The 27385-nt window shown below is 48.8% G+C and overlaps 1 protein-coding gene across 2 annotated transcripts in view; it reads right to left on the bottom strand.

Annotated features, from left to right (window-relative positions):
- Positions 1-905: 905 nt before the first annotated feature.
- Positions 906-27385, bottom strand: part of BCL11A (BCL11 transcription factor A) — a 62077-nt gene continuing 35597 nt past the window's right edge. For both annotated transcript variants that reach the window (XM_058801450.1, XM_058801451.1), the window contains one exon: positions 906-2930. In XM_058801450.1, coding sequence (XP_058657433.1) covers positions 925-2930 — 2006 coding nt within the window. In that variant the 3' untranslated portion in view covers positions 906-924. The remainder of the gene's footprint in view (positions 2931-27385) is intronic.

Below are 27385 nucleotides of genomic sequence, written 5' to 3'. Positions count from 1 at the left end.
GCTGACCCAAGGCACTCGGATTGCTTATTACTATTATCATCATCATTATTATCATTATTATTATTTTTGTGGGTGGGTGGGTGTGTTTGAAATCAAACGCTAAGAGAGAAATCTACCTCTTCCTGACTGGTGGCGGTCGGTTATTCCCAATTAAAGGCCGTTTTTAGTGTTCCCGAGGGGAACTCTGTCTCCAATCGTGGGTTTATTGGTTTAAGACAGCGATCTAGGCTAACACAACGCTTCTTCGGTGCTATCGGTCCTGTCCGCAGAGGGTCACCCACAGCGAGCTTTCCTTTGCACGTCACAAAACAAAACTGTACATGATATGTATTACAGGATGTATGCAGCATGGTCGGTTTTGTTTGCTCTCGGGTTTGGTTTTGTTTCACTTTTCTTTTTTTTGTTTTTTTTTTTTTTCTCCTCCTCCTTCTCCTCTCCTCTTTTTTCCTCTTTTCCTCTTTTTTTTTTCTTTTCCTTTTTTTTTTTTCCCGAACGGAATTGGAAACAGCGACGTGTTTGCTCAGCAACTAATCAGGGACAATTTAAAAACAGCCATAACATACCGTACATGCTGTCTAATCCAAAAATTTAAAAAGAAAAAGAAATTAAAAAAATAAAACCAACCAAAATAAAAAAACAACCCAAAAAAAAAAAACCCCAACATACACAACATGTAAATTATTGCACAAGAGAAAGGCTCAAAGTTTGCGTAAAATGCAATAGTATTGCCCCGATACAGATCATGCATTCAAACGGTGAGAACAAAAAGAAAATAAACAGGGTGTGCTGGTGACAAGCACTTTCCAAATATCCTTAGCTTCCATGACTTCCATCACAAGGGACTAGAAAATCTCTACGGGGATGCGGGGCGGGGGGTGGGGTGGGGGGGCGGTGTGGATGGGGGTGGGGGGTACGAATATACCTCTATTCAGTTTTTATCTCGTTATTCAAGACTCGATCACTGTGCCATTTTTTCATGTGTTTCTCCAGGGTACTGTACACGCTAAAAGGCATCTTACAAATCTCGCATTTGTAAACGTCCTTTCCCACCTGCCCGTGTGTTTTCATGTGCCGGGTGAGCTTGCTACTCTGGGCGCAGGCGTAGTTGCAAAGCTCACACTTATACGGCCTCTCGCCCGTGTGGCTCCGTCTGTGGACGGTGAGATTACTACAGTTCTTGAAGACCTTCCCACAGTACTCACAAGTGTCGCTGCGTCTGCCCTCTTTTGAGCTGGGCCTGCCAGGGCCCGGGCCACTAATATGGGGGGTGCTCCCTCCGCTTCCCGTGCCGCTGCGGCCTGAGATCCCTCCGTCCAGCTCGCCCGGCGGCGTGGAGAAGCGCAGGCTGCCGTTCTCCGAGGAGTGCTCGGAGGAGGAGGCGAAGGGCGATTGTCGGGAGTCGCCGAAGCTGAGGAAGGGGTCCTTCAGCTGCCGGGAGGCAGCGTAGCCCGCCAGCCACTGGGAGTAAACGTTCTCGGTGTTGGGCATGGCGGCGGCCGGCAGGTCGAACTCCTTCTCCAGCTTGATGCGTTTGGAGAAGGGGCTCAGGGAGCTGGGGCTACCCAGCAGCAGCTTTTTGGACAGGCCTCCCGAGGCAGACTCCCCCGGGGAGCAGCCCCGGCCGTTGACGGCCCCCTCGTCGATGCGGTCGGACTCGCCGGCCACCGAGTCTTCGTCGCAAGTGTCCCTGTGCACCTCGGGCTCGGGGAGGTGGCCCCGCTTGTGTTTCTCCCCCAGGACCTGGTGGAAGGCCTCGCTGAAGTGCTGCATGGAGCTCAAGACCATGCCCTGCATGACGTCCGGCATCGCCCGGCCCTCCTCGCCAGCCCGTGAGTTGTTCTCGTGGTGACGGGCCGCCTCCAGGCTCATCCCGAAGCCATAGTCCGGCCTGTCGCTCTCGTTCAAGTCCTCCTCCTCTTCCTCCTCCTCCTCCTCCTCTTCCTCCTCCTCCTCCTCCTCTTCCTCATCCCCATTCTCAGGGATCATGTTGGGGTCGTTCTCGCTCTTGAACTTGGCCACCACGGACTTGAGGGCGCTGCTGGCGCTGCCCACCAGGTCGCTGGTGCCCGGCTCAGGGGAGCTGGCGGTGGAGAGCCCGTCGTCCGACTTCACCGTCATGGGGGAGGACTTGTGCATGTGGGTCTTCATGTGGCGCTTCAGCTTGCTGGCCTGCGTGCAGGCGTGGTCGCAGAGGTTGCACTTGTAGGGCTTCTCCCCCGTGTGGCTCCGGCGGTGCACCACCAGGTTGCTCTGAAACTTGAAGGTCTTCCCACAGAACTCGCAGGACTTGGACTTCATGGGGGGCTGGGAGGGAGGAGGAGCAGACTGCAGAGGAGGGAGGGGTGGCGTGGCCAGGAACGGGGGCTTGCTGCCGGGCTGGAAGGGCTGCAGCAACCTTTGCATAGGGCTGGGCCGGCTCGGGGACAAGGGTGGGCTGGAGGTGTTGCCGGCCAGCTCCCGCAGCCTCCGGGAGAAATCCATAGCGGGGGGCTCCATCGCCATGGGGTTCAGTCGCAGCACCCTGTCAAAGGCACTAGGGTGATGGGTGGCCAGAGCCATTTCTTCCGCACCCAGGCGCTCAATGCGATGCGGATCCAAATGGTGCCTCGGGGGAGGGCTAAAGAGGGGTGGCGTGGGTGGGAAACGCCCTTCTCCCAGCCCCGACGCCTCCCTCGAGACCGAGCCGGGTATTCTGAGCAGGTTAAAAGGGTTATTGTCTGCAATGTGAATCCCGTGGAGAGGTGGCTGGGAAGGGCACTCTGCACCTAGTCCTGTTGGGATACCAACCCGTGGCGTCAGGGGGCTGCCGTGCTCGCTTTCTAGGTAGATCCGTAAGCCGTGTGTGTTCTGTGCGTGCTGCAAGAGGAACCAGGCGCTGTTGAAAGGCTGTTTACAAGTCGTACACGTGTAGCTGCTGGGCTCATCTTTACCTGCAAAATAACACAACAAGCAGCGTCAATCTCCAGCCGTCCAGCGGCGGGCGAGCGCTCGCCTCCCCGCCTAACCTCCTCTCCTCCTCTGGGACGATCAGCTGGGAGCCGGGCAAGGGACGTCCCAGCCCAGGGACAGGCAGGGGACATGAATAGGAAGAGGTGAGGGGCACCCACAGCAAGCACATCCACCTCCTCCCACCACGCCCAGCTCTGGGTTCAAAACTGAACCATGCTGGGCACCCGTAGAATAAAACAGGCCAAGAAAAGCGAGAGATGGTAAAGTCAATCAACGCCAGCTCCAACTCAGTTGACTGAGGCTGTAGGCACTTAGAGTACTCATAAATAAATATGTAAATAAATATATAAATAAATACAAAATAAAGTAATTCCTTTCTGAAAAGCACTCCACACTGATCAGTTCAAAGCATCACAACTGCCAGCAAGCTGGGCATCAGCACGTTTTTAGTCTCCTCCTTATTTCGAGGCTAACAATGTGTACAAAATTAAGAATCAACTTCTGCTCCTTAGCAGAGATTCACCTCTGGGGCAAGGAAAGAAATAAAAATAAAAAGGGAAGGGGGAGGAAAAAAAAAATCGAGCACAGGACAGGGACAGGAGAAGACAGAGAGAGCGGCAGCTCCGCCAGGGAAAGAGCTGGAGGCCGGCCAGGAGGCCTGGCCGAGCGCCCTGCCGGAGCCGCATTATTTCTCTCGCGCTGAAAAGAAGCTGAGGATGGTAAATGCCACTTTGGCAAGTAGTGAGCTAACTCTATTTCATGATAATTTATTTTTGGAGATAACACGGACATTATAAAAGAGCAACCAACTAATAAATAACTAAACAAAGAGCCGGCTAATAATGACAGCAGAAAGTAGCCCCTTCTAATATACGGCAAAACAAGGGGGATGAATAACTTTTTGAGGGCCGCCCATGAGGGAAGAGTGGCGTGAGATATGGCAAAGGTGAGGGTGCCTTTATTGATTACTGGGATTTTGCAAATAATTCACTTCCACCCCCATATGGATGCTTTTTGCTAAATGCCGGTAAACCGAAGCTGGAGCTAAGAGAAGGATATAAATTCATTTCCAGCCTTGTTCAGCACTTCTCACAAAGCTGTTGTTTAGTGATATTTTAAAAAATAAAAATAACGTTGAGGTTAGCTGGGAGATAAACCAGGAGCCTTCCAAGGGCATCAGCACTTGGGGCGGTACTGGCCTTCACCACATATTCCTGCCCTGACTCAACATTTACATCCCAAGGCATCTGCTCTTTAGGCATCTCTCTTGGGTAAACAGGCTGCACTGACAGTTGCCCTCATTAGGTTTCCCCTATTTGCCTAATACAAAGAAAAGGAAGATTTTAAAAAAGCAAATAAGGTGAATTAGGAAAGGGAACATCACTTTATGTGCTCCCATCTTTTTTCCCATCTCACGGGGAGGACGGGAGGAAAATGTCATGTGGGCATTTTCTGGAGATACAGGACAGAACCAGGCATCTTTAAGGTCCCTTTCAACCCAAACCATTCCGTGATCCTGAGATCCAGCATTGGCTGGCTGTACAATGCCAGCTTCCCTCCCTGCCTCCTGGCTCTGCCGCTATTCCACGTTTGGCCTGAGAAGCTGAATCAGGCAAGCAAAGAGCCTCAATCATCTACAGCAGGCATTTAACACTTTAATCACTTTAAAAGCCCTTGGAATAATATTTAATGTTTCACTCTGAAGCCTGCATTGGAATAAAATGCACTGTTGTGTTTAGTATGTGCCAGGCATGTGAGCACAGATAAATACTTAAATCTGCTGAAATTAGAGTGAAATTCAATTGGACTTTCACATTCCTGTGCTCATTTGTGAGCTTGGGGGGGAGGAAAAAAAATCATCTTGCTTCATCATATTGAAGTGGATGTTTTTAACACCACGGTGGGAGCTAACAACGAAACACTACCTTGCCTCTCTACCTTATAGATCAGGTCAGAGAAAATAGCATTTTATCTTATAATGAGGATACAACATAGAGCGTTTGCTACCACATTTTAGTATTCCCATCAACTAGATATTCTAGATCATAAGGGCAGCTCGTGTAATCATAATGTCAATGAGAAGGGCTGTTACGACTGAGACTAAAGATTACATGGAAAAAGCTGCTTTGAAACTGGTAATTATTACCAGTCCACTAATAGCAAATGATGCATTACAGTTTCACCGTATAATCTGTATTTCACTCAGCTCCTGCCAGTGCAGCCTTATTATATTACAGTGCTCACAAATTCTAAATTCCTAAGCTACAGTCATCAATAAATGTGTTACTTGCCATAATTTGCAAAATTACTTTGTTCATAACATCTTCGACTGTTATAAAGACTGGAATTGATTTCCTGTGTGGCAAAATTAGGGCTACATTGACTTAGTGGAGTGTAAAATGTAAGATTATTCTTCATGTGCTTGCCTGAAAAACAAGTTTTCAATTCACTGTCCGTGTTTGGTAATCAAGATAATAATTTACATTTTAAATCATGTTTATGTACAAAACTTCCCTAAATAACCCACCATTTTCAAGGGAGGCAAAAAAAACAATGGAGCGAAACAGTTAAAATCCACCAGCCATTTGTCCCCACCTCCTGCTCTGAAGAGACATGATTTCTAATTTGTCTATTAGTGCTTGATTAATTATGAAGGCTATTGACTGACCATATCACCACCTAGAGATACGTTCCAGTCTGATGCAGCCTTGCCAAACTGCAAAAATTATGGCACTAATCCACAGCAACAAGACAGGTCCTTAGACCGCCGCGGCAATCCCCGGGCTGGGAAGGGACTCGCCCTCCCTTGCTGCCATCCCACCACCACCATGGGCTTTTTGGGACACCATTTGGGTCCCCTCAAGAGTCAGACCCAAAGGCCATGTGCACTGATGTCTCCTTACTGTGTGGGCCAGGCCCTGTGTCCCCAGAGCCTTCCCAGCTAACACATCTGGGCATGACCATGGGCAAGGGAGGCGGGTCTCACAGCCAGGAGATGCAGAAGCTGCTGCTGGCCAAGGACAGAGCTCTTTGTGCCTCATCATCCACCTGGACAATGTGATGGGGTTTGTCATCCATTGTGATGCCACTGGGGCTTTCAGCGGATTTCCAGCAGTCAGGAGTCACTGCTGAACCAGCCCTTGGCCACCAGCAGCAGGGCTGGAGCTCACATCCTTGGCTACCTCTCAATTCAGGAATTTGAGGCTGAAAGGGACCCCCAGCTCTCACCCTCTGACCCTCCCTGCAGTGCATGTCACTGTGACCAACAGAGGTTCTTTCAGTAAAGCACAACTGCCTCCAGCCCTGCAAAGCACAGGGCAGAGCACAAAACTCCAGTGAGATCTACTCAAACCAGCTCAGCAGACAGGGAGAGCACCCACTGCTTCCCACCACAGTCACAGACGGGTACTGGGATCCACCTGAACTTCTCTAGCTCTAACCTCTACTGTTCTCTTTGTATTTTGAGGGGCTTTGTGGTTGAAACACTGAAAAGCTCTTGGTACACAATGGCCTCCTCACACACACCACGGTGTTCTTTGTGAAATTGAGGCACACTTCAAAATCCAGATGCTTATCTGTCCTGAGCCACCCCTCCACTACCCAAGGACCAGCCTAGCCCTCATCATCCTGGCATCATGCTGGGCAGGACCTGATTTCCCTCTCAGCTTCCCACACGGCTGATACCTTCCAGGGTACTGCACCCAGCTCTGTAAGCACAGCCCTGATTCCACCTTCCAGCCCAGGGCCACACGAGGCTGGACCTGGTGCCTTCTCAACACATCCTTCCTGACAGTTTCCAGACCAGCCCAGGAACCTATCCTTCTTGCTCTGCACCTGCCTTTGTTTTACCCACAAAGCCAATCAACCAGAGCTGCATATTCATTTCTAATCACCAGCAAAGCACTAAGCACCACTGAGACCCCCACCAGCATGTGCTGAGCTCCCCAGCTAAAGCCCCGCATCCCCCAATCTGTTGGCCAGCTCTGCATCACCTGTGCCAGCAGAACCACCCAGTGCTCTGCTCTGTCTTCCCATAAGCAATGTCACAGTGCAGTCTATTTCATCCACATTTATCAACCAAAGTTGTCATCTAGAAGAATGAAATCAGGTTTTATTTGACAAGATCCATATTCCATAAATCTAGGCGGAGTGGCACAAATTATATTTCTATCCTTTAATTCTTTATCAATTGAATCTTATGTTGGTTCTTCTGTTATTTTGCCCAGAAGAGATAAGCAAAGTGTTGCCAACTCTCCCACCTTACCCTGACCAGCTCTTGACAGCATTTTCCCAGTTCATAAACTTTCTTAAAACCAGCATCACAGGTTTACTTTTCAGGGTTCCTTGGGTGCAACTTTTCAGGGCCTTTTTATTTGAAAATACTTCTCTCCTTGAAGGAGAAATTTGTTATTTCTGCTCATATCCTCCATGGCTACCAATAAGCTAGGAAAAAATACCATCACCCACATTATGATACAGAAACGTAACACAGCCACTCTCCAGGTCTACAGCAGAAATATTTATCAAAAATTTCTACCTTACTGCTTCTTCCATTTATCCCTTCCTTCTTCTCCAGGATCCTGAGAAGCTCCCTCTCTCCTCTCCCCACTGGTGCCAGGCACAAGTTTTCCTCAGCCTCTCCAGCTCTCCCGACCCATTCTCTATCTGCCATGGTTTCTCACTGCCATTGATTCCTATCCATTTTCCATTTTTTTTAATTGTTGTATATTGATTTTTCTAATATCTAATTGCTGTTCTCATCTCACCACTGAAGCGAGTGAAGTGGGTTTTGGACTGGGGCCAAAGTTGCCCTCTCCTTCCTGGACAGCTCATCAACTCTTTACAAATAGCTTCCAATTACCATTCGCATTTTTGTGTGTACATTTTCCTCCCATCAATTTTACTGCTCATTTTCTTCCTACTTTGGAAATTACCCCTGTAGGAGAATTACATGGGGATACCATGACCCAAATACAGAACTGGGGCCAAGATGACACCTGACTGGCCTCACTCACTGAAGCATCAACCACCATTACGTTTTTATTCCTTCTCTACATCCCACATGGCAAAAGACCAGTGATGAGGCACAGCATTTCACTACAGCACAAATGTCCAGTGTTTCTCAAGTTATTGGCTCAAAAAAAACCAAAAAAGGCAGCAGAACAGCTCTTGCCTGCCATGCCCCCAGAAGAAGTGACTTAACCAGTGACACACGAGTGACAGATTTAGCTTCTGATCCGCAAAATGTTAACAAATGAGCGGGATGGATATTGGCATTTGAGTGCCTTTAAGGGCAGTTGGCACAATTACTCAGTAAAATATGAAGAGATGGCTGCTTTCAGCATTAAGGGGCTTTTTTTATATTAAGGAAAAGCTGGTGCTTCTGTGCTATGCTCACAGATACACCCGGCACGCTCCGAGAGTCCGAGCCTGAGCAAGCCAACACCTCCAGGCACAATAGAGCTGGCTCAGAGCAAGAACCACAGCCATCCCCACAGCCACCAGCAGCAAAGCCAGACAAGATGCTGGGGAGAAGACCAGCTGGGAGGAGAAGCTGTCAGCTAGATGCCACTGCTGAGAGGGAAAAAAAAAAAAATGAAAAAAGCCTTTCTGGAGCTAGGCATGCAAGTTCAGGCACTGCCAAGTGAGTAATGGAATAATCTGCATGTGTGTGCCAATGTGCTTTGGAAGAGCTTCCTTAGTTTCTCAAAAGTCAGGGCTAGATCCAGGAAAGCTGCTCGCTGGACACAGCATCCCTTGGTGCACCTAACCAGGCCCATGGCACAGGATGCTGTGTGGGGAAGGAGCCCCTGCTTTAGGAGCAGGATATTAAACACAAGGTGTGTTCTACCCCAGGGCACTGCAGGAGCTGCACACAAACACACAGCATTAGAGGCACCCCAGTTTTCCCAGTGTTTTCCCAAACAAACCATCAGCAGTGGGTGCAATGGTGGGTGCAAGGTGGGTGCAAGGATTCCATTCACAGCGGCAGATTTGCTCCCTCAGAGAAATCCCCGTGCCAGAGAAATCTCACAGACCTGGATGTGGCCCTGGCTGCCTGGCCCAGCCCCTGTTCTCCACAGCATCCCTCCCTGGTGGCTCTGCTCCTGTGTTCTCCCTGACCTTCTCAAGACACCTGCAAAGCCAAGGCTACCTGCACCCACAGGGCACATGAACACCTTCCTCTATCCAACAGCAAGGACAGAAGTTAAAGCATCCCCCTCTCTTCTGCTCGCCACCAAACAATCGTGGGAGGAACAGCCCGAGCCAAGCCCAGGAACTTCTTTATTCAGCTTTAATGTCAACTGACTGCTTGATTTTTGGACTGATAAATTCGGAGTTGTTATGGTATTTAAAGGGGGGGAAAGAAAAAAAATTGAGTTAATTGTTACCACTTGTACTTGATTCAGTTCTCCATCTGGCTTGTCAAATATCTCTTCTTTTTTTTTTCCCCTCCTCTCTCTCTCATTTGGAAATCCACACTGCTGAGTTTCCTTTCAACTGCAAGCTAGTGAGGTGAAACAGTTGGGACAGAGGAAGGGAGATAAGCGGGTCCTGCTCCATTCCTGCAGCAGCCACTTCTCCCTCAGTAAGGAAGAGCTGCTCTGGCATGACTCACCTTTTCCTGGTGGCACCGGCTCACAAGGGAAGCTGTAACAACTGTCCAAACGTATTTTTTCCTTCTTGCACTAATTCCTCCTCCTGATCCTCTGGATTGCAAAAGGCCCATGATTAACCTGGTCTGTCATTAACCAGTCCCAAGCAGCTGCTGGCACTGGGAGCATCAGCACTGTCACTGCTGCTCTCATAATACCTGGATAACACTAAATAACAGCAGGAGCTGCAGTTGTGTACAACAGGGTACTACCTCTCTAACCTTTTCTCTTTATCATGAGAGGAGCCAGATTCAGAAACACTGAAAAAGGAAAATATCCCCAAAAAATCTGAAGGAAGTGATGTAGTGCTGCTTGTAAAACAAGCAATACCATGGCTGTTCTGCCTTTGAAAATTAAAATTCTGCAAACTGAGTCCACGCATTTATGCAAAGGCCTGGTGGAGTCTTGGGACTAGCTTAGTCATTAAATAGTCAAAAAATCCAGGAGAAATTTTGCTTTGCAGGACCCTCAATGCCCCATCTGCTATCTCTACCAGATTTTCTTTACTGTAACTCATTGATAAAAGGTATTCCTGAAATTGGTATTCAATACTGATATTGATATATCAATATTGCTGTTTATATTCCTGAAAATAATTATTCTGCCTGCAAATTCAGACTTCCTGAAACCATATTAATAAAACTGGGAAAACACTTTCCAAACCAAGTATGAGTAACACCATTTGTCATTACGCCTTCTTTCAAAAAACCTCTTTAAGACCCAGGCCAAACATTAATGCCGTGACTCCTCAAACTTCAAAAAGAAACCCAAGCCCCAGCAATAATCAAACAGCAGCCCCAGCAATAATCAAACAAATCTTTGCCAGTCAAAGATTTAGACAGGAGTTAGGAACTCCAAGAATTCCCCATTTTCTCTCAAAGCCCAACTTTCCTTGTGTTTTACAGCACTGCTCAAGTTCCCATAAAGCAGAAGCTTTTTGGGCCTGAGGAAAGAGCGGGTGGGACCAGGGAGACCAGTTCCTGCCTGGAGAAGAAATGGGTATTTCATGGGTTTGGTTGTAGCCTCAACATTACTCATTCTTCTTACCAGAACCAAAGTCCACATACTTAGATTCCCACCCCAAAAAATGCTGCTCATTAGCAACAAGCAACAAAACACATGGCTTGTCGGAGCCTCAATGGGGCGCTGGGGTCCCGTGGCCTGACCTCAGCGTCTGTCACCGTTTTCAAGGCAATGATGACTTGGCCACCAAGAAAACCTGCTTCCAGCTCCAACTTGGCAAGTAAGGTATCAGCCTGCGACTGATTTTGTGCTTTTTTAAAACCTAAGGGGGGTGGAAATCTGTCGCGCCTTGATTAGCGAGGAACAGAAGAAACCTGCCACGGGAAAACAATGCTGTGCCTGAAATTCAGCTCTGAGGGAGTTCTAGAAGAGAGCCCTCAAGCAAAGACCAGCTGGTCACATGCACACGTGCACCCCATGCATTAATGCTATGGGGAGGAGAAAGAGAGGCAATGCAGACCTCAGCACCACATGGGAAGCAGCTCCAGTAACAACAAACACCAGTGCTGGGACCTACAGGGTGAACTACGCAGTGTTTTCAGCCCTGCAGGAGGATCTATCCACTGAGACCACCACACATCTCTAAAAACACCCTTAGTGAAGTAAGCAACATCCCAGGTGCCATTCTTGGCAGCGTTCAAGGCCTGCTTAGATAGGCACTGAGCAACCTGGTCTAGTGGAAAGTGATTCTGCCCATGGCAGAGGGCTTGGAACTGGACAGTCCTTAGGGTCCCTTCAACCCAAACCATCCTGTGTTTCTGTGATGCACAGTCTTCCCCACATGCCTGTCCCTGACTGCCTCTTCCACGCACCAGCATAGGGATTGTGAAAGATTTAAACAGGAGTGGCATCACTGGAGTGACACCCTCTGTATCAGCTCCTCTGGACTTACCTGGCACCAGGTGTGTCCCCTGCTGGAAGGTCCCCCTGGACCCACCAAGGACTGAGCCTCGTCTAAGCCCTGCCACAAGAAGGGCATCAAAGCCTTTCCACAGCCTCACCTGATTACCCAGCAAACGGTACCTGGCTCCAACAGTCCATAATTATGCATTTACCCAGTGGCTGCTGGGGACAATCAAGTCAATAATTCACTTTTTAAATGCAGTGTTGTAATTATACAGCTACAAAGAGCTTCCAAATCATTTCATTCACTCATACACCTATACAATGAATTGTTCCCCTTTCTCCCAGGCCGGCGGCATCCGAGTGAAAGGCAGAGCACACTTCACAAAGTTTCTTGCCCAGGAGGGGAAGGAGATGCTCTAGCACAACATCTGGGGTCACCCCTGTTGGTGTGGGGTGTTTCTCCCTGTCTGTACTGGTTTTGGCACAGCTCAGTGGTGCAGCCAGCGCCCAGCACAGGCGAGGGTGAGCGCTGGATGCTGCTCTGCAATGCTCATCGTGCACTCAGTATCTCTTACACAGAGACTCCCAGGCCAACACCAGGACACTGCTTTCCTGGGAACACTGCTCATGCCTGCTGACCTGATTAGTGCTGCAGGACCTTGCTGGAGGCTGCAGCAGCTCTGCTGCACGGGGCACTCCTGGAGAGCTGCAATGTGCTTCCAAACGGCTGAGCCCCATCCCAGGGACAAAGTGGGGCTGGCACCTTCCCACTGCTGCTCACCAGCAGGGACACTGCTGCCACCAAGTCTGGGCCATCAAGTCCCCTCATCAGCCATGGCCTCGCTGTATTTTTGCTGGATTTTCCAATCTCAGTGTCTCTATTTCATGCACCCGGCCCTGCAAAGCCACGTGTATTTACACCATCACCTTGAAGAGATATTGTGGTGGTCCCTGATAGCCCCTCCTGGCCCTTCTCATGAGCCAGACATCACCAATGTTCCCTTCCCCAGCCCACAGCACCCCGCTCCCACCCATGCCTCGGGAAGGGTGTTGGTGGAGCTGACAATCCCCGGCCCTGAGCCAAGTCAGTGGCTGAGGACCTCCCTGGAAGCTTTATTCCACCAACTCCTTCCCAAAACAGATCCTCTTCAGACTCTCCTATTTCCCAGCCTTCTCCTTTGGCTCGCTTTCCTCTCACTTCCAAATGAATGATATTTAGCCAGCAGCAAACCATCCTGACAAAGTGGGTCAGGGGAACTGCAGGTTCCCCCAAATGACACCTCCATCTGCAAATCATCTGCCAGGAAGGCAAAGGTTTATTCTGTCCCTGAGCAAGTTCAATGTCACCATGGAGTTGCAAGCACAGCAAGTGTTGAACCAGATTCTACAACGTTTAGTTTCATAACTTGCACAAACAAGTATTAGTAGAATCAATAAATTATATATATATTTTTTCCCCTCTCTGCTTTGCAAATAGGACCAAAAGGTGTCGTAAAGTTGTCGGGTCTTCTCCAGTTTATCCTGTCTCCTCTCCATCGCTGAGATATCCTTGAAGTTGAAAATGATATAATACTCCAGATATCTGGAGTTTGGAAGGATGTAAGACTTGCAAGAATTGCTACAGCTTTATTGCATTCTCGGGGCACAGAGAGTATTTACCACACATACATCAAGTCAAGGAATGCAAAAAGGGCACGCAGAAATTTGGCGCTCCGAGCTCAGGAGCTGAAACTCCCAGGAAGGCAGATACAGAGTGGATTTCCTTATTTATAGATTTGCAGATGAAATCCAACAAAACCAGCCCTCCCCCCTCCAAAAAAAAAGGCAAAAAAAAAAAAACAACAAAAAAAAAAGAAAGCCAAAAAACACAAAAAAAACCCAACCAACCCCACCTCCCTCTTTTATGTCAGTGAGGCTGATTCAATTTCCAGGCTTGCAAGGTCTCCTCTCGCCGAGTATTACCCGACCCCAATAACACGCGCCGTTCCAAGGTTAAGATCCGTTTCCTTACAATAATGCAGAAAGCTGTTGTTTCAGTCGTGGCTGCAGAATTCAGCTTTGAAGGACAGGTTAGTACCACACTACATTTAACTGAATTCAGTTCATCTGATTATACAGTGCCTTGCTTTCTGGAATATGTAATCATCTCTTTCTGATGACATTTTAAATATCCAACTAGACAAATAATTGCAGCAATAATTGATAGCTGAGTCAAGCTGGAAGATTATTGATTGGCACAGTACCCGCTGAAACAAATGTTCATCTTTCAAACATTACAGTGAAGATGCTTAAATCTAACTTTTGCTGATAAATGATAAAAATTTGATTTACTGATAAAACCACCGGAATAGAAGATGCACTTCAGGATTTGATTACCTGAGGAAATTTTTTCAAAGAAAAATTAGGCTGTGGGATTTATATTCTATTTCACATGAATAATTGCCAAGATATGGATAAGCCGTTGGAACATAAACACACGTGGAGGCGTCTATAAGAGTTGCTGATTAACTCTGTACCTTCCTGAACGGAATTTATCTGTTCCCAATCACTGTTTAGGTGGGAGTTTATCCTGCTGCCTCGCCAAGGATGCATCAACGGGTCTCATTACCAGCAGCAGGAGTTACGTGTCAGAAAAGATCCCCCAGTCGTTTTCCCAGCAGCTCGAAGCCCTCAGTTTAAATGTGCATAACCTAACTCTGCTGTGAATGCAACTGAAAGGAGGGCTCAATCTCATTGTCTATGGTGTAAATCAGAAGCATCACCACCCAAATCTGTGACACCACAGAACAGCAGCAAGGGGAAAGTCAAAACCAGGGGCATTTCCAAACTGGCTCCCTATCTTAAAGCTGAAATAAAACCACTTTTCAGCTGCTATTACACCGGGCCTGCTTAAACACGGGTTTCCTTCTAATTAGGAAATTCCAGACCCTGCAGCACTACCTATACGTCAGGGGGGAGAGAGAGGGGGAATTTCTGAAACTTACTGATTAGAAAGCAGAGCGAGTGGCCACAGCAGAGACTCGCACGCGGGGAAAGGCAGGCAATGAGCTGCCTAGTTAGGCGAGAGGAGCTGTCGCAAGGCAGAAGCCTGAAATTAAGGAAGAGCGCCAGAATATTTGAGCAGGGAACAAAGAGCATAAATTCCAGAGTAAGAGATGAAAAATGCACTGAAACGTTTTGAAACGGAGCCATTAGGAGCTGATTGAGTCTCAGAGCTACTGTTAAAAATCAGCCGCTTGTTAGATGCGCCGATCAGCTGAGCCCTGACACTTAAGGCGTACGAGGGGGCTTGTCGAGTGGCTTGGCTCTAATTTAGAGATCCTCAGTTAATTAGAAAGCCCTCAGATTTTCTGCAAATGCAGGTCGCTATCGACAGCCCGTGCTTTTGATGCTTTCTGGGTGACAGCTGCCGGACTGACCTTTCCCGGGCTGGCAGGGCTGCCCAGACCCTTGCCATGCCGGGGAATTCAATCACGGCCGCCGGCGCTACCGGGAAGTTACAAGTAAGGTTATCCTGCTCCTAGATGTCATTTCCTTCTCTGAAACAAGCCCTGCTGAAATCTGCATCTGCTTAATGCTATAAATAGCTCCAGTGTTGAATTATTAGTATTTTTCCTCCCAACAGTGGACGTCACAGCCAGTCCAGAACTTGAGGGTGGGAGTTTATCAAAGGTGGCACCAGCAGGGTTTGGGAGAAGGGAATTGCTTTTGGGGGACAATCTGCTTGCATCCATCCACAACTGCAGGAGAGAAACCTCCTTTATGAGATTTCATTTCCCCAATGCCTGTGGCTGCAGAGGATGGAGCCCCTGCCCAGGGGATGGCACGTCCCGAGCTTCCCTTAGCACCCAGCATGCCCCGTTCCATGGGGACGCCTTTCCCAGCCACATGCAAGGTCTGGTGATGCTCTCCAGAGTGGAAACCACTGACAACACCTCATGCAGGGCAAACAGCAACACAGGCAATGACTGAACAAAACAAGGCTTGTTTGGAAATGCATAGAAACGCGTGGAAGTTACAGTGACAACCCAAAGGCAAGATGACAGACCCGCAGTCACACGGGGAGTTGGCGGCAGACGCTAGAAAATTAACTCTCAGGAACTGTCTAGCATTGGCAGGGAAATGAATGAGATGATCTAAGAGATATTTTCCACCTCTAATAGGATTTGATGATGATTTTGCATAGGCTTTTGTGCTAGCCTGGCATTTGATAAAGGCATGGTGTCTCTTTTCAACCCACATGCAAGGGAGAGATTAATAAGTTGCAAACTCGGCCCACCTCGGCTATAAATGGTTCCTGTGCCCATAGGGGGAAAAAATCCAAGCTATGACTGAAAAAAGCCCCAGTGAACTGTGTGCAGTTAGTGCTTTCACACCCAAATCTTCAGTTATTAAGAGATTTGGAAAGGAGAGAAAAATTGTCCTGCAGCATCCAAAAAGCCATCAATTTTGTAGCCAGATGGGCAACAATTCACAGACGGTGTCCAGCTAAGAAGCACTGGATTGAGACCTTTCCAGGGAGAGCCTTCTTGGGCCTGTGGGAGGCATGGAGGGATGAGATGGCTCCAGCATATCCTGCAGGAGAAGGGGCAGAGAAGTTGCACTCATGGGGGAAGTCCTGGCATGGACATTTTTGCCTCAGACTAGCAGAGACCTGGGGACTGGCCTTGGAGTGTGCATTAAGATGGCATTGACGGTAAAGAACCAAATGAAAGCCAGAGTTTTTAAGCATCCAAAACAGATTGCAGAGAAGCCTAGTTTTCAGCAATAAAAGCATTTTCTTACCGGAAAATACAATTAAATGTTTTAACTGCCAGCACTCAGACACCAATACAGCCTTTAAAAAAGCCCCATACCCTCACCTGATCAAGCAAACAACCTCCCATGCAGGCTACATGGTCATATGATAATGTCCTTCCTTATTCCAGGGACTGTTCCACTCTTATTTTTCAGCAGAAAAATTTGTGGACCCAGGCCATGGTCTTTAGCATCCCTGGGACTAAACAAAGCCAAAGGTGCTGTCTAACCTTGTGCTGGGCCAAATGAATGTGGCTGAATGAGCCACTCTCCTGCTCTTCATTTGTGAGTCCTCCTCTTCCTCTTCACAAGTAGGATGGGATCTCCATCACCCATCTGCTGATGCTACCACAGGCAGCCCACAGGGGCTGCTGTACTTTCAGGCGCACAGGAGAACACTGTGACCTGCCAGCAGCACCTCTGCATCCACACAGCCAGGACATGGGAGCCACATGCTGGCATCACTTCCCTTGCTGCCAGCACACAGAGCAGCCCTGCTTTTTGGGAAAACCAGCCCACAGGGCCAAAGATGGACAACCAGATCCATCATGCATGGCTGACCACAGGCTCTTGTCTGCAGCCAGAGCTCCAGGCTCAGGGCTGGTGCTGTTTGCACTGCAGCCAGGTCCAGCAGCCGCCACGGGGGATCAGAACCCCTCAAGAGCACAGCACTGCACCCAGAGATAACAAAATGACAGTTCCTGCCCCGGGGCTGGCAGCTATCACCACCACTATTGTAACCTGGTGAGAGGGGCTGCCAGTTTAAACAGGCACTGACTGCCCCCACGCCAACGCTCCCCGCTCCTCAGGTTTAAGAGCACTGAATATTTCAGCAGGTGAGCAGCAGAAGTAGCAATCCTCCCATCTGCTGCCACACCTCAGAGCACTTCCGAAAAGCCACAGAGGCCCATTCGTGGTTGGAGTAAAAGAAATTGGCGTAATGTAATTTTTCAGCAGTAAGCAATAATATTAAAAGTATTAACAGCAAGATGTTGCATTTAAGTCCAAGGAACTCCACGTGCTTTGCAATGGTCATTAATGCCATGAAGGCTGTAGAGGGAGTAGAAGTTGCTCATTCCATCCACTGACTTCTGGGTGCTCATTTTCCTGAGGATGGGAGCACTTTCCAACAAGCACACAGCTCATACTTGCCACCTCTGTCTGTGCCTGACACCCTGCACTTCCCAAAAAAGGGTGCTGGATGTGGTGGGGATGGGCAGCAGCTCCACAGAAGATGTGCAAGTCCCTGAGTCATCACTTTACCTGAACATGTTATCAGAAAACACCCCATCCGGGGGCAGGCTGGGAGATGGCCATATACACAACAGGTCTGAAATTGCCATCAGCTTCACCTCGATCCCTTTCTGATGTCCTTGGCCACCCAGTTAAGATCTGACAGCATTTAAAGATGACAGTGCCTGAGGTAATGGGACAATGCCATAACAGGATTACAGGAAATGTGAAAGAAAGGACATACGTACGTAATGTCATTTAAGTAATGTCATCTATGAACAGTTTTGCTGCAATTTTTGCTGACAAAGAAGTCGGTCTCACTTATACAATTCCTTTAAACTCTATTATTGCTGTAAATAAGTTTACTTCTTCCTGAAAGAAAGCTTTTTAGATGCATAGTCACAAATATTTTGTCCAACTTTCTGCTCTGAGGCGGGGTACCCCGGGGGGAAGAAGTCACAAAGCAGCACGAGCAGGAGCAGCAAGATCGAAGGACTCCCCACCACTCTGCCGACCCCGCCGCAGAGCACCCAGACTTCATAAGATCCTCCCAATTAATTTCCACCCAGCCATTTCCTCCCCGCGCCCTTTTTTCCATCAGTATTCCCTTTCAGTCCCACCGCAGCTGCCCCCGAAACAGCTTCCTCATTGTCCCCCACCAGAAGTGGTGTATGTGTGCCAAGCAACTGACCGCAAACAAAAGCTTGTTTGACCAACGCTTGTTCCGAAACAAAACCCCGGCTGGAGAAGGAAATCCCGCAAAGGAGGGGGGATTGATGCTGGGACAATTTGGAAGGCGAGCCCAGGGCGACTCACATTCTTGCCAGACAATGGTGTCTGGCCTCTCCATTCACCGCCTGCCTCGCACCCCTCCCCAAGAAGTCCCCCCTAAAAGCCATGTTTATTATATAGTCTGATAAGCAGGGGAGATGCCGTTAAATTGAGCCCGCGACACTCTCGCGCTGCCCGCAGCGGCTCGGGGACACGGGGCACACAATAGCACTCCAAGGGGACTTGGAGAAGGGTTTCTGGAACTGAACTTATTGCTAGGCAATGCTGCAAAGAGTTGGTTCCTTCCAGATGGGACGGTGAAAGTTCATGGCCAAGGGTGTGTCTGTGAGTTCCCCCTGTGTTACCCTGCACTGGGGAATATTGGCTTGCTCTTGTTTCTTCTCATCTCCCCAGCCTTGCCTTAGGTGACTCCTTCCCCTGAGCAGCTGTTGAGAGATGGCCGAGCCTTTGCCCCCTGCACATCTGCCTGCCACTGGCATGTGAAAATGCTGATTAGAGGAAACACCCTGGCTGGGCAGGCTGCCCCCTCCCTTGATAAGTACGGTTGGAAACCACAGGAGTTGCACAGGCCGGCGCGGGGGCCGCGTGCAGGCCTGACCATCTTATCCGTTAATAAACAGACACTGGGGTCCTGCTGGCGTTGAGCAACGCCGACATCTGCCCGCTGAGGCAACGCCTGGGGCAGCAGCTGGCTCTGCGGGCTTTGCTGCGGGCTCCCCGTGGGCTTTTGTGGGGCAGCATCCCACCACCTGTCTGTCTGTCTGTCCACCTGGACACGTGTCGCTGCTGGAAGATGCTCAGAGTGAAGAGAGATACGTTAAAAATCCTCACCAAGTTGTAATCATCAGCCCTTGAATGGCACGTTCCAGACTGCTGGTCACCCAGCTGTCACCAGAACACACCTGACCACCCCTGAGATTGAGAAACCAATGGATGCAGCTCCAGCCCTTCCCCTGCACCTGCACTCCAGTCCCCACCCATGCAGAAGGAACGCTTTTGCTGTGATTGAAGGCCATCTTCTAAAGCAGGTTTGCCATTCAGTGCTGAGGCCGCTCACAGCGTTCGGTCGGTTCCTGGATGTTTGCAGGCAGCTGCACACGGCTTTGATTTCTGCCCCGCAGAAGTGCAGGTGCTGTAAGATGCCATCTGCGGGACAGTCTGCAGGGACCAGCCACAGAGCTGAGGGCTGACCTTGGTACTGCTTAGAGAGTGCCAAATTTACAGCCCCAACCCTGAGGCAAACTGCTGGGCCCTCATTTTTGGAGTAGGATGTGCACATCAGGACCCTGCCTACCTTCCAGCTTTGCTGCTGCTTAAGCTCTCAGCTTCACAGAGATCCTGCCACCACTGAGCTTCCACAGCCTTGGATGACACCAAAATAGGAGCCATGGAAGGCATCCATCCTCTTGATGCAGCTCCTTACCCCCTTCAGTAGGACTCAGGGGTGATCAGGATCAGATCAGGCCACAAACAGCTGCAGTGCATGGGCCCCTTCCACCACACAACCCACATTTTTAAGCTGTTTGAAGCAATTCTGCACTTACTTTCCCATCTCCTCTAAAGCTAAGCTTCTAAAGGCCCTCCAAAGCTCCGTGTCCCTGCAGGCACTTCTGGACTCATGGTGAGGATGCCCCATGCCACTGTGTCCATCCAGAGAGCTACTGGCACTGGAGCAAACAGCAAGGGGGACAGGTGACCACTACAGAACCTGCCTGCTCCAGCTATGCTGCCTGTGAGACACCAAACAGACTCTCCAGCTATACACTGAGCCATACACTACACAGACTCCTTTTTGGAGTTGTGACATTAATAATGCTGCCTAAAATTGCCCTGAGCACTTACTGTTTCCATCTGCCTCCTCTGAAGCTGGGATGCTGCAGTGGCAGAGCACATCTCTGCTGGAAACTAAAGGAGAGGCTGCCAGGGAAACACATGCAGCCCTTCCAAGCCCAACAGGCATTTTTAGTGCCTACTACTTTCAGAAAACCAGCCCTAATTGTTCTTATCCTGATGAAGCCCCCCTGAGCACAGCACTGCCCCACAAGAGCTCAAATAACAGCATGGAAGGAGGGGTGTGCCCCACTGCACCCGCTGCAGCCGGGCCCAGCAGCAACGCAGCAGCCAAGTGAGAGCACTCAGACACAAGGTTTGCAGGTACAAGCTCAGGAATGGGGCTACTCCTTTTAGAACATGGGCAGAAAACCAGGGTTAATGCCCCTATTATCTGGCTAACCACATTGCTGTGCTGGGCATGGCCTGCCCATTGATACTGGCCAAGTGATGCTGCAGCACTGGGGCACACAGCAGTTCCAGTGAATCAACCAGCCACCATGGAAAACCTGGCTTTATTCCTTACCACAAGCATCAGGAGGTGAATTTTTCCTCCCCGAGTCACTTGGTCCTTCCCCTGCATGCAGCTCACCTATCCAAGCCAGAGCATTGCAGCAGCAGAGGGGCTCACCACAGCCAGGGATGTGCAGGGAGCAGCACCATGGCTCTGCTCTCCCTGCACAGCACCACATCCCAGGTGATGGGCTGACACAGGCTGCTGAACCTGACACTGCTCCAGGAGGCCAGAGCTGAGGCACACATGACTCATTTATAAATTATATACTAAAATTATATACTACTTCTTTTTGTATTCAAATACTGTCGAGCAGAAATTCCGCAGCAATTTGCTTTGTGCCTTTGATCATGGGATTGCTACTCTTTCCTTGGGGAAAAACATGCCCTAAAAACAAACAAATGCTGCACTGGAAGCAAAGAGCCCACTCCTTTGAAACCTCTGGAGAGACACTTAGAGCTGTTAGAAGACACACACTCATCCCCAAAAACCAAGGCTATCCCAAACTGTGATGCTGAAGGACACCAGGAGGCCCTCGGCAACCCCAGACTGTGGTTTCACAACCTTGCAAATATTTTCCTAACTCCTAATCTTACCATTAAGTGGAACAGGACAGGCAATCACTATCAGCATGTGAAAACACAGGGCTTTCTCTGCCAGGGCTGGGGCAGCTACTGATGTATTTCAACCCTGCTCCAGGACAGCCACTGCTCTCCACTGACAGCGTTCAATTTATTCCTGTCACTTTGGTGAAGCCTCCAGCTTTCCCTACCACTGACTCAAACTCTTGTTGCTTTTGTAGATCTGGAATAATCCCTTTGGCCTCATGGCAGCAAGCAGTGTGAACCCTGCCTGCATATATCCGATCTGAAGTGGAATTGAATCTCGTTGTCAAATTCTATTCCAGAGCGCCAGTAGGATCCTGAAATGCCGTGGCTCCAAGAAAGCTTTAAGAAAAAACACAAATCCAGTGCAAAACTCGATCAAAACATCAGCAATGCCTGGATATCTACCTATGTGGATATTTGGACTAATTTCCAGCGGAAAAGGCACAAGGTGAGTTTTCCTCCACATCTATCCAAATCCATCTACATCTGCACATTAGCTACTAAAACCTCTTAACCTCTCCTTCTGGGTGACAACTGTCATTTTCCTACATGGGGCCTGATGTGACATTTGCATCAACAGAAAGCCTCCAACCACCAGCTGCAGACTTGGGATCAGACCCTCTGTGAGTGACCCTGGGGAGGAGCAGCATTCCAGGACAAGGTGGGAGTTTGCAGCCTGGCATGGAAATACCTCTCTCAAACGGAGGGTTTAGTCTCGACTCATCACCCTTTGCTCTGAGCTGCTTCAGCCCGCAGTCTCAATCCACCCTGTGCCACAGAATGGCATGAATTCCATGCTAAGCCTGAACTGACAGAGCCAGGCCCTCAGCCGGGTGCTCAGGGGCTCAGCACCTTCCCTGCTCCCGTCGGGGCCGTGGCGCAGCTCCAGCGGCTCCGGGAGGCAGCGCAGCTCGCCCGTGTCCGCTGGCAAAACCAACGGCAGCCTCGTAAGAAGCGCGCCTCGGAAAGCCTGGAAACCTGACAGCTTTTTGTGCTGTAATAATGCAATCCAAAAGACTATCGGGATTGTATAAATATTTGTACAGACACTTATCGCTGGAGCAGTCAGATACTCGGGCCCCCTGCATCAGCTGATCGGCTTAAAGTCCTCGCCGCCTCTGCTGAACCAAAACCCAGCATCGCCATCCCCACAGCGGAACATAAAGCCTCTGTTTATATAAATAGTCTCCAGCCCCTACCCTCCCTACTTGCTGGGCGGTTTTCAGCAAAATAAAAAGTGGGATCGGATTCCCAGCCCACTAAAAAAGAACAGGAGCGGGATGTATGTTTTAGCCAAGGAATTAATTCATTATTATTAATACAATGAGTGCTCGCTAGGAAATGTTTGTACTTTGCCACCGTAATTAAATATTCTCACTCATGCAGCTCTCAGCCTTCAGAAATTAGTATTGCATTTTATAGTCCAGTTTGGGGCTCTTTTAATAAGAAAATACTTTCACACTGAATTTTTCATTTTCTGCTGGCACGGGAAGGCAGACGAAGGTCTCTGAACATCCATGCCCATTTGCCTTTCTGAACAATTTCAAATACTTTTTTTTCAGTGGCACAGAGTTTTCAAAATGAAAAGTCCTCTGTCCTTTTTGCTCCAGGACAAGCTCAATCTGGGTGAATAAAATGGGCCCCATCACTGTGGGTGCCTCGCTCTGCACTTCTGCTGCTGCTATTCCCATCCCTGTGAGCTAAACCATCAGTCTCTTTATGAGCAGGTACCTATGCAAGGCTTGTGTGGAAAACTCATTCAAGAAAGGACTCTCCACAGCACAAGGACTGCAACACCTCACCCAAGTGAAGGGCTGGTTTCTAATCCCTTTAACTCAAGGTCTGTTTGCTCCAACCAGCTGCTCAGGGAAAACAGGCAGCAGAATCCAGCCCTCTGTCTCGGTGAAATGGGTCAAAGACACGTAGGATTACTACTAATTTGGAAAGAAAGCACCCAAGACATAATGTAATTCCACCAGCAGATTTTATCGCTCTTACTCACAATGAGCAAATAGCAGGGGAATCACTGAGCAGAGAGCTCAGAAGGAAACCAGACCCAGCTCCTTCCTGCCGGAGCCAACCAGAGCCACGGCCACAGGCAGGCAGCCCCAGCTCCCCACCTGGGAGCCAGCCACCAGAGCAGGTGAGCCTCACCTGCCTCGCCCTGCCCACAAAAGAATAAAGCACTGGAGCTCGGGTTCAGGGATTTAATTTCTCCTCTTTGCCCTCGATGGACGCGTGCGATCGCTCCGTTTTGCCATCGCTGATTTAGCTAATGCTCGGCTCCAGCAGGAAACATCTTAACTCTGAAGATCTGATGATTGCCCCAGCAATCAGTTGTTCAAATAGTTGAAAATTAAGACTATTGCACACGAAGTAAATTAAGTAATTTTCCACCCTCCTAGGGTCTCCCAAGTCTATCAGATTTCCCACAACTGGTATGTCATGATGCCTCATTACTGTAAAGAAAATACAGCTCTGTGAGTCCTTTAAGTGGCCTACCCTCAAAGACTCGGGGAAAAAAGATCTTAAAAACACAGGTCCCACTGCAAATGTAACAAAAACCATCAGCAGAGCTACTTTATCAACTCCTGTGCTCAAGTCTCAAAGCCTGGGCTACATAAAACCCCAAAAGAGTGTTTGCAGCTGTTCTCTACCACACCAACTCTGACACCTGAGACAAAAACTGAGACAAAACCAACTCTGGTTTTGTTTGCAAGGATAGCAGCAGAATCAGGGCTGAGAAAGATGCCCTCCAATCCAAAAAGACTACAATCTGATCCTAAAACAGGTACCACTTCAGCATCCTTAATACAGCAGTCTGACATCTTGGTCTCCTTCCTAAAACAAGGCAGCTTTTAGGCCATGACTGATTATTTTTAAATAAGCATTTTGAACTGAGCCTGCAAACACTCCCACTGCAATGCCATGGGATGCTCTGTTAGCTTTAGTCATTAAAACAAGCCTTCAGCATGGGGATGGTGCTGTGCTGCTTCCCTGGATCCCTTCCACCCTGGCTGCAGCATCACGGAGAGGTTTTGTTCCCAAGCCCAAACAAGCTGGAATCATTCCCAAGCATTCAGAAACCTTGAGCCCAGCAATAAGCACTCAGAATTACAGTAATCACCTGGTGGAGGCCACTCTAACTTCAGTTTTATGTTGTGACTTTCATTGAAAGTCCTCTGATGTGGAGTATGCATTTTTTTTTGCAGCACAAACTAAGACCTAGTTGCTCTTAAGCCAGAGATGAGCCTTTGTAAGATGAAAATATAGAAATCAGTCACTTATTTTCAGCTAAAAGGAGAGGAGATGAGAAAACCCCATTGGTAAGAGCTTTTTAAGACATTTAGTCACAAGTTACCAAAAGAGGGGACAAATAGCCACCCCATATTCAAGTGCAGATCAGGCCCTCAAAGAATCTTCACTTAATAGCCTGGTGGGGAAAGAAAAGAGGAAAGAAAGCAAATGCTATTAACACAGTTAAATATTTCAGTACGTGCACCAAAGCCTGTCCAGCAATAGCTCTGTGCTGTGTTTTTTCAGCAGAACCTGACCCACGAGGGTCCATCAAGACATACAGGGAATCCTCCTTTGATCCAAAAAATGGAGAAGAAACTGGAGCTTTTGCCAAAACACCAGCCACGACTGCAAGAATTGCCAGATTCACCGGAGGCACCTCAACTTGAGGAACTCACATTTCAATGTTACTCATGCTTTGGCAAGGGGCTGAAAGCACATGTCAACCCTTGAAGACCAAGGGGAAAACACCTCAGTTGACCATCCCAACCCAGGGAGGAGAGGCTTCAAGCTCCCACACACAAGTGTGTGCACAAACCAGATGGAAAGATCCCTGTGCTGAGCCTGAAGCATTTTTCCTGGCTTGTATGGGACACAAGAGCCTGAGAAATGCCAGAGGCCTGCTTGCCACCAGCATAATTCCAAACACTTCCCACTGCCCAGGTGTTTAGGCCTTGCATATCCCCTCTCTTCCTCCTCCATCTCTCCTGGCATGCAGGCACCCAAAAGGAAATCACCCACCATGAATGCTGCACCAGCTGTGACTTTCCTCTGGTTACCCCTTATCTACTCCTGAACCCTGATAAAAATCCACCTATGACCTCCTGCTCCTTCTTATTTAGATTACTTTTTGCTTTTGAAACCTCGGTCAGCTCTCAAGACCCTAGAAGAGACGTGCAAAAAGCCCAGCCCCACTCCCACTAGAAATGCCATGATTTCACCATTTTGCTTGGAAATGGGTGCAAAAAGCAATGGTGTCACCAAAGAGTGCCAGAGCAGTTCCTCCCATCCCCTCCCAACCACTGCTATTCTTGGGCACCGTCAAACCGAAGGAATTTTCCCTTTCCCTCTCCTGACAATGCATTATTTGTACATGTTTACGCTGAGGATTAAATCCTCATCCGGGCTGGAGAGCGGGGCTCATTCACAGCTTCAGCTCTTCAATGGAGCCTCCCCTGAGCTGCCTTTCCAGGGCTTCTCTGCAGCTCCCTGCACAGGGAAGGCAGCCCACGGCCAGAACCCACAGGTACAATCCAGCACAGCAGCTGGCAAGCTTGGGAACTTGCTCCGTGCACGACCACAGGGTTTCGGCTGGACAAACACCTTCTCCAGCCACAGTGGCTAACACAGGGCTCACCCCTCATCTCTCCATTGGCACTCACTCCTTCATCTCCCCATCAGGACTCAGAGGGGATGGAGTATCCTGATCCCATCACCCTGGATCAGCCCAGGCATCCTCCTAACCAGGTAACTCCCCACAGAAAGGGGCACCCGCAGAGGTTCCCAACAGCCAGGATGGGGCCCAAATCCCAAGCAATGGCAAGCACAGTACTCATAGTGAAATACCCCACTTCTCCCTCAAAAACACTCAATGGAGTTTCATTTCCCTGCCAGCAGGCTTGAATAACATTTTAAATGCCAAGATTTATATGCAGACACTTATAAATGTATTCCATTATAGCCTTTACAAAACTACATTTCAACCTAAACATTCAATTAATGTAATTAAATTGCTACCTGGCGGTATTATCTAATTTCACTTCGGATCTGTGCTATTGAAAAGCATGTGTCTTTTAGCACTCCGACTGGCAAGACATGTGATAAACAGACCTATAAACATGTTGGCTCAACCGAGCTGTTTAAAAATAAATTAGCAAACTATAAAAATAAACAGTAACATACATATGTACTCAATTATGAACTAACTCTAATTTTTGTTCTGAAATACTGTCTTTGACCTTAGTCATAAACAAGCACTATTAAAAAAACATAATATCTCAACAGACAGAAGGGCAGGGATTAAATGCTCATCGCACGCGGCAGAATGCAAAATAAGGGATGAAAAGAAAGAAGAGAAGAAAGAAAAAGCTGGGGGGGGAGCTCACTCTTTATTAAATGCAGCAACCTATACCCACCGCAAGCGTTTATGTTGATTAAAGCTGCTTGGACTCAAGACAAAAAAGTGAAAACCTACTGAAGTGCATATGGAGGAAAACCTTGTAAGGTTCAGCGGGAGGGAAACAGCGTTTTAGCCTGCGTGGGAGGGAGGGAGGGCAGTGCGGGTCCCACAGAGCCACCCATGGCCTTCAGCTGTCCAGGTGCAAACCCTGCTACTGCCTTGCAAGAACCCAAGAACATATGGCAGAAAGGTGGGAGCGCCCTCGCGCCCGCCGCACCGCAGCCGAGGGGGAAAAACAAACAAACAGATTTTCTGAAGGCTGCACAGCAGCGTCCAGACCATGTTTTTGCCATTAATCCAGAGCTCCCGTAAGAAAAGAACAAGGCACTGTGCTACAACTGCCAGCACTATTCTGTTTTCTCCTGGAAGGAAGAAGGAAGGAAGTGCTGATACTCAAAAGGCACATTTCACACCCAGGGCCGAGATTTTCAAGCTTTCAGGCTACACAGAGGGCACCACTGACTCTCCCCATAGCAGAACCCAAGCCCACATGGGCAAAACCTCACAACAAACCCAGAATCAACAGCAGAAGTAGTTGAGCAACTACTAAGCTCATCCATGGAGAACCAACCTAGGACACCGACTGCCATCAGGCTGTCTCCCCAAAAACTCCTGTACAGATAAACAAGAGGAGGCAACTCATGTTTGTCAAGACAACACC

This window comes from Ammospiza caudacuta, chromosome 3 (assembly GCF_027887145.1).
Source record: "Ammospiza caudacuta isolate bAmmCau1 chromosome 3, bAmmCau1.pri, whole genome shotgun sequence".
Lineage (NCBI taxonomy): Eukaryota > Metazoa > Chordata > Aves > Passeriformes > Passerellidae > Ammospiza > Ammospiza caudacuta.
This window is presented reverse-complemented; position numbering and strand designations above follow the sequence as displayed.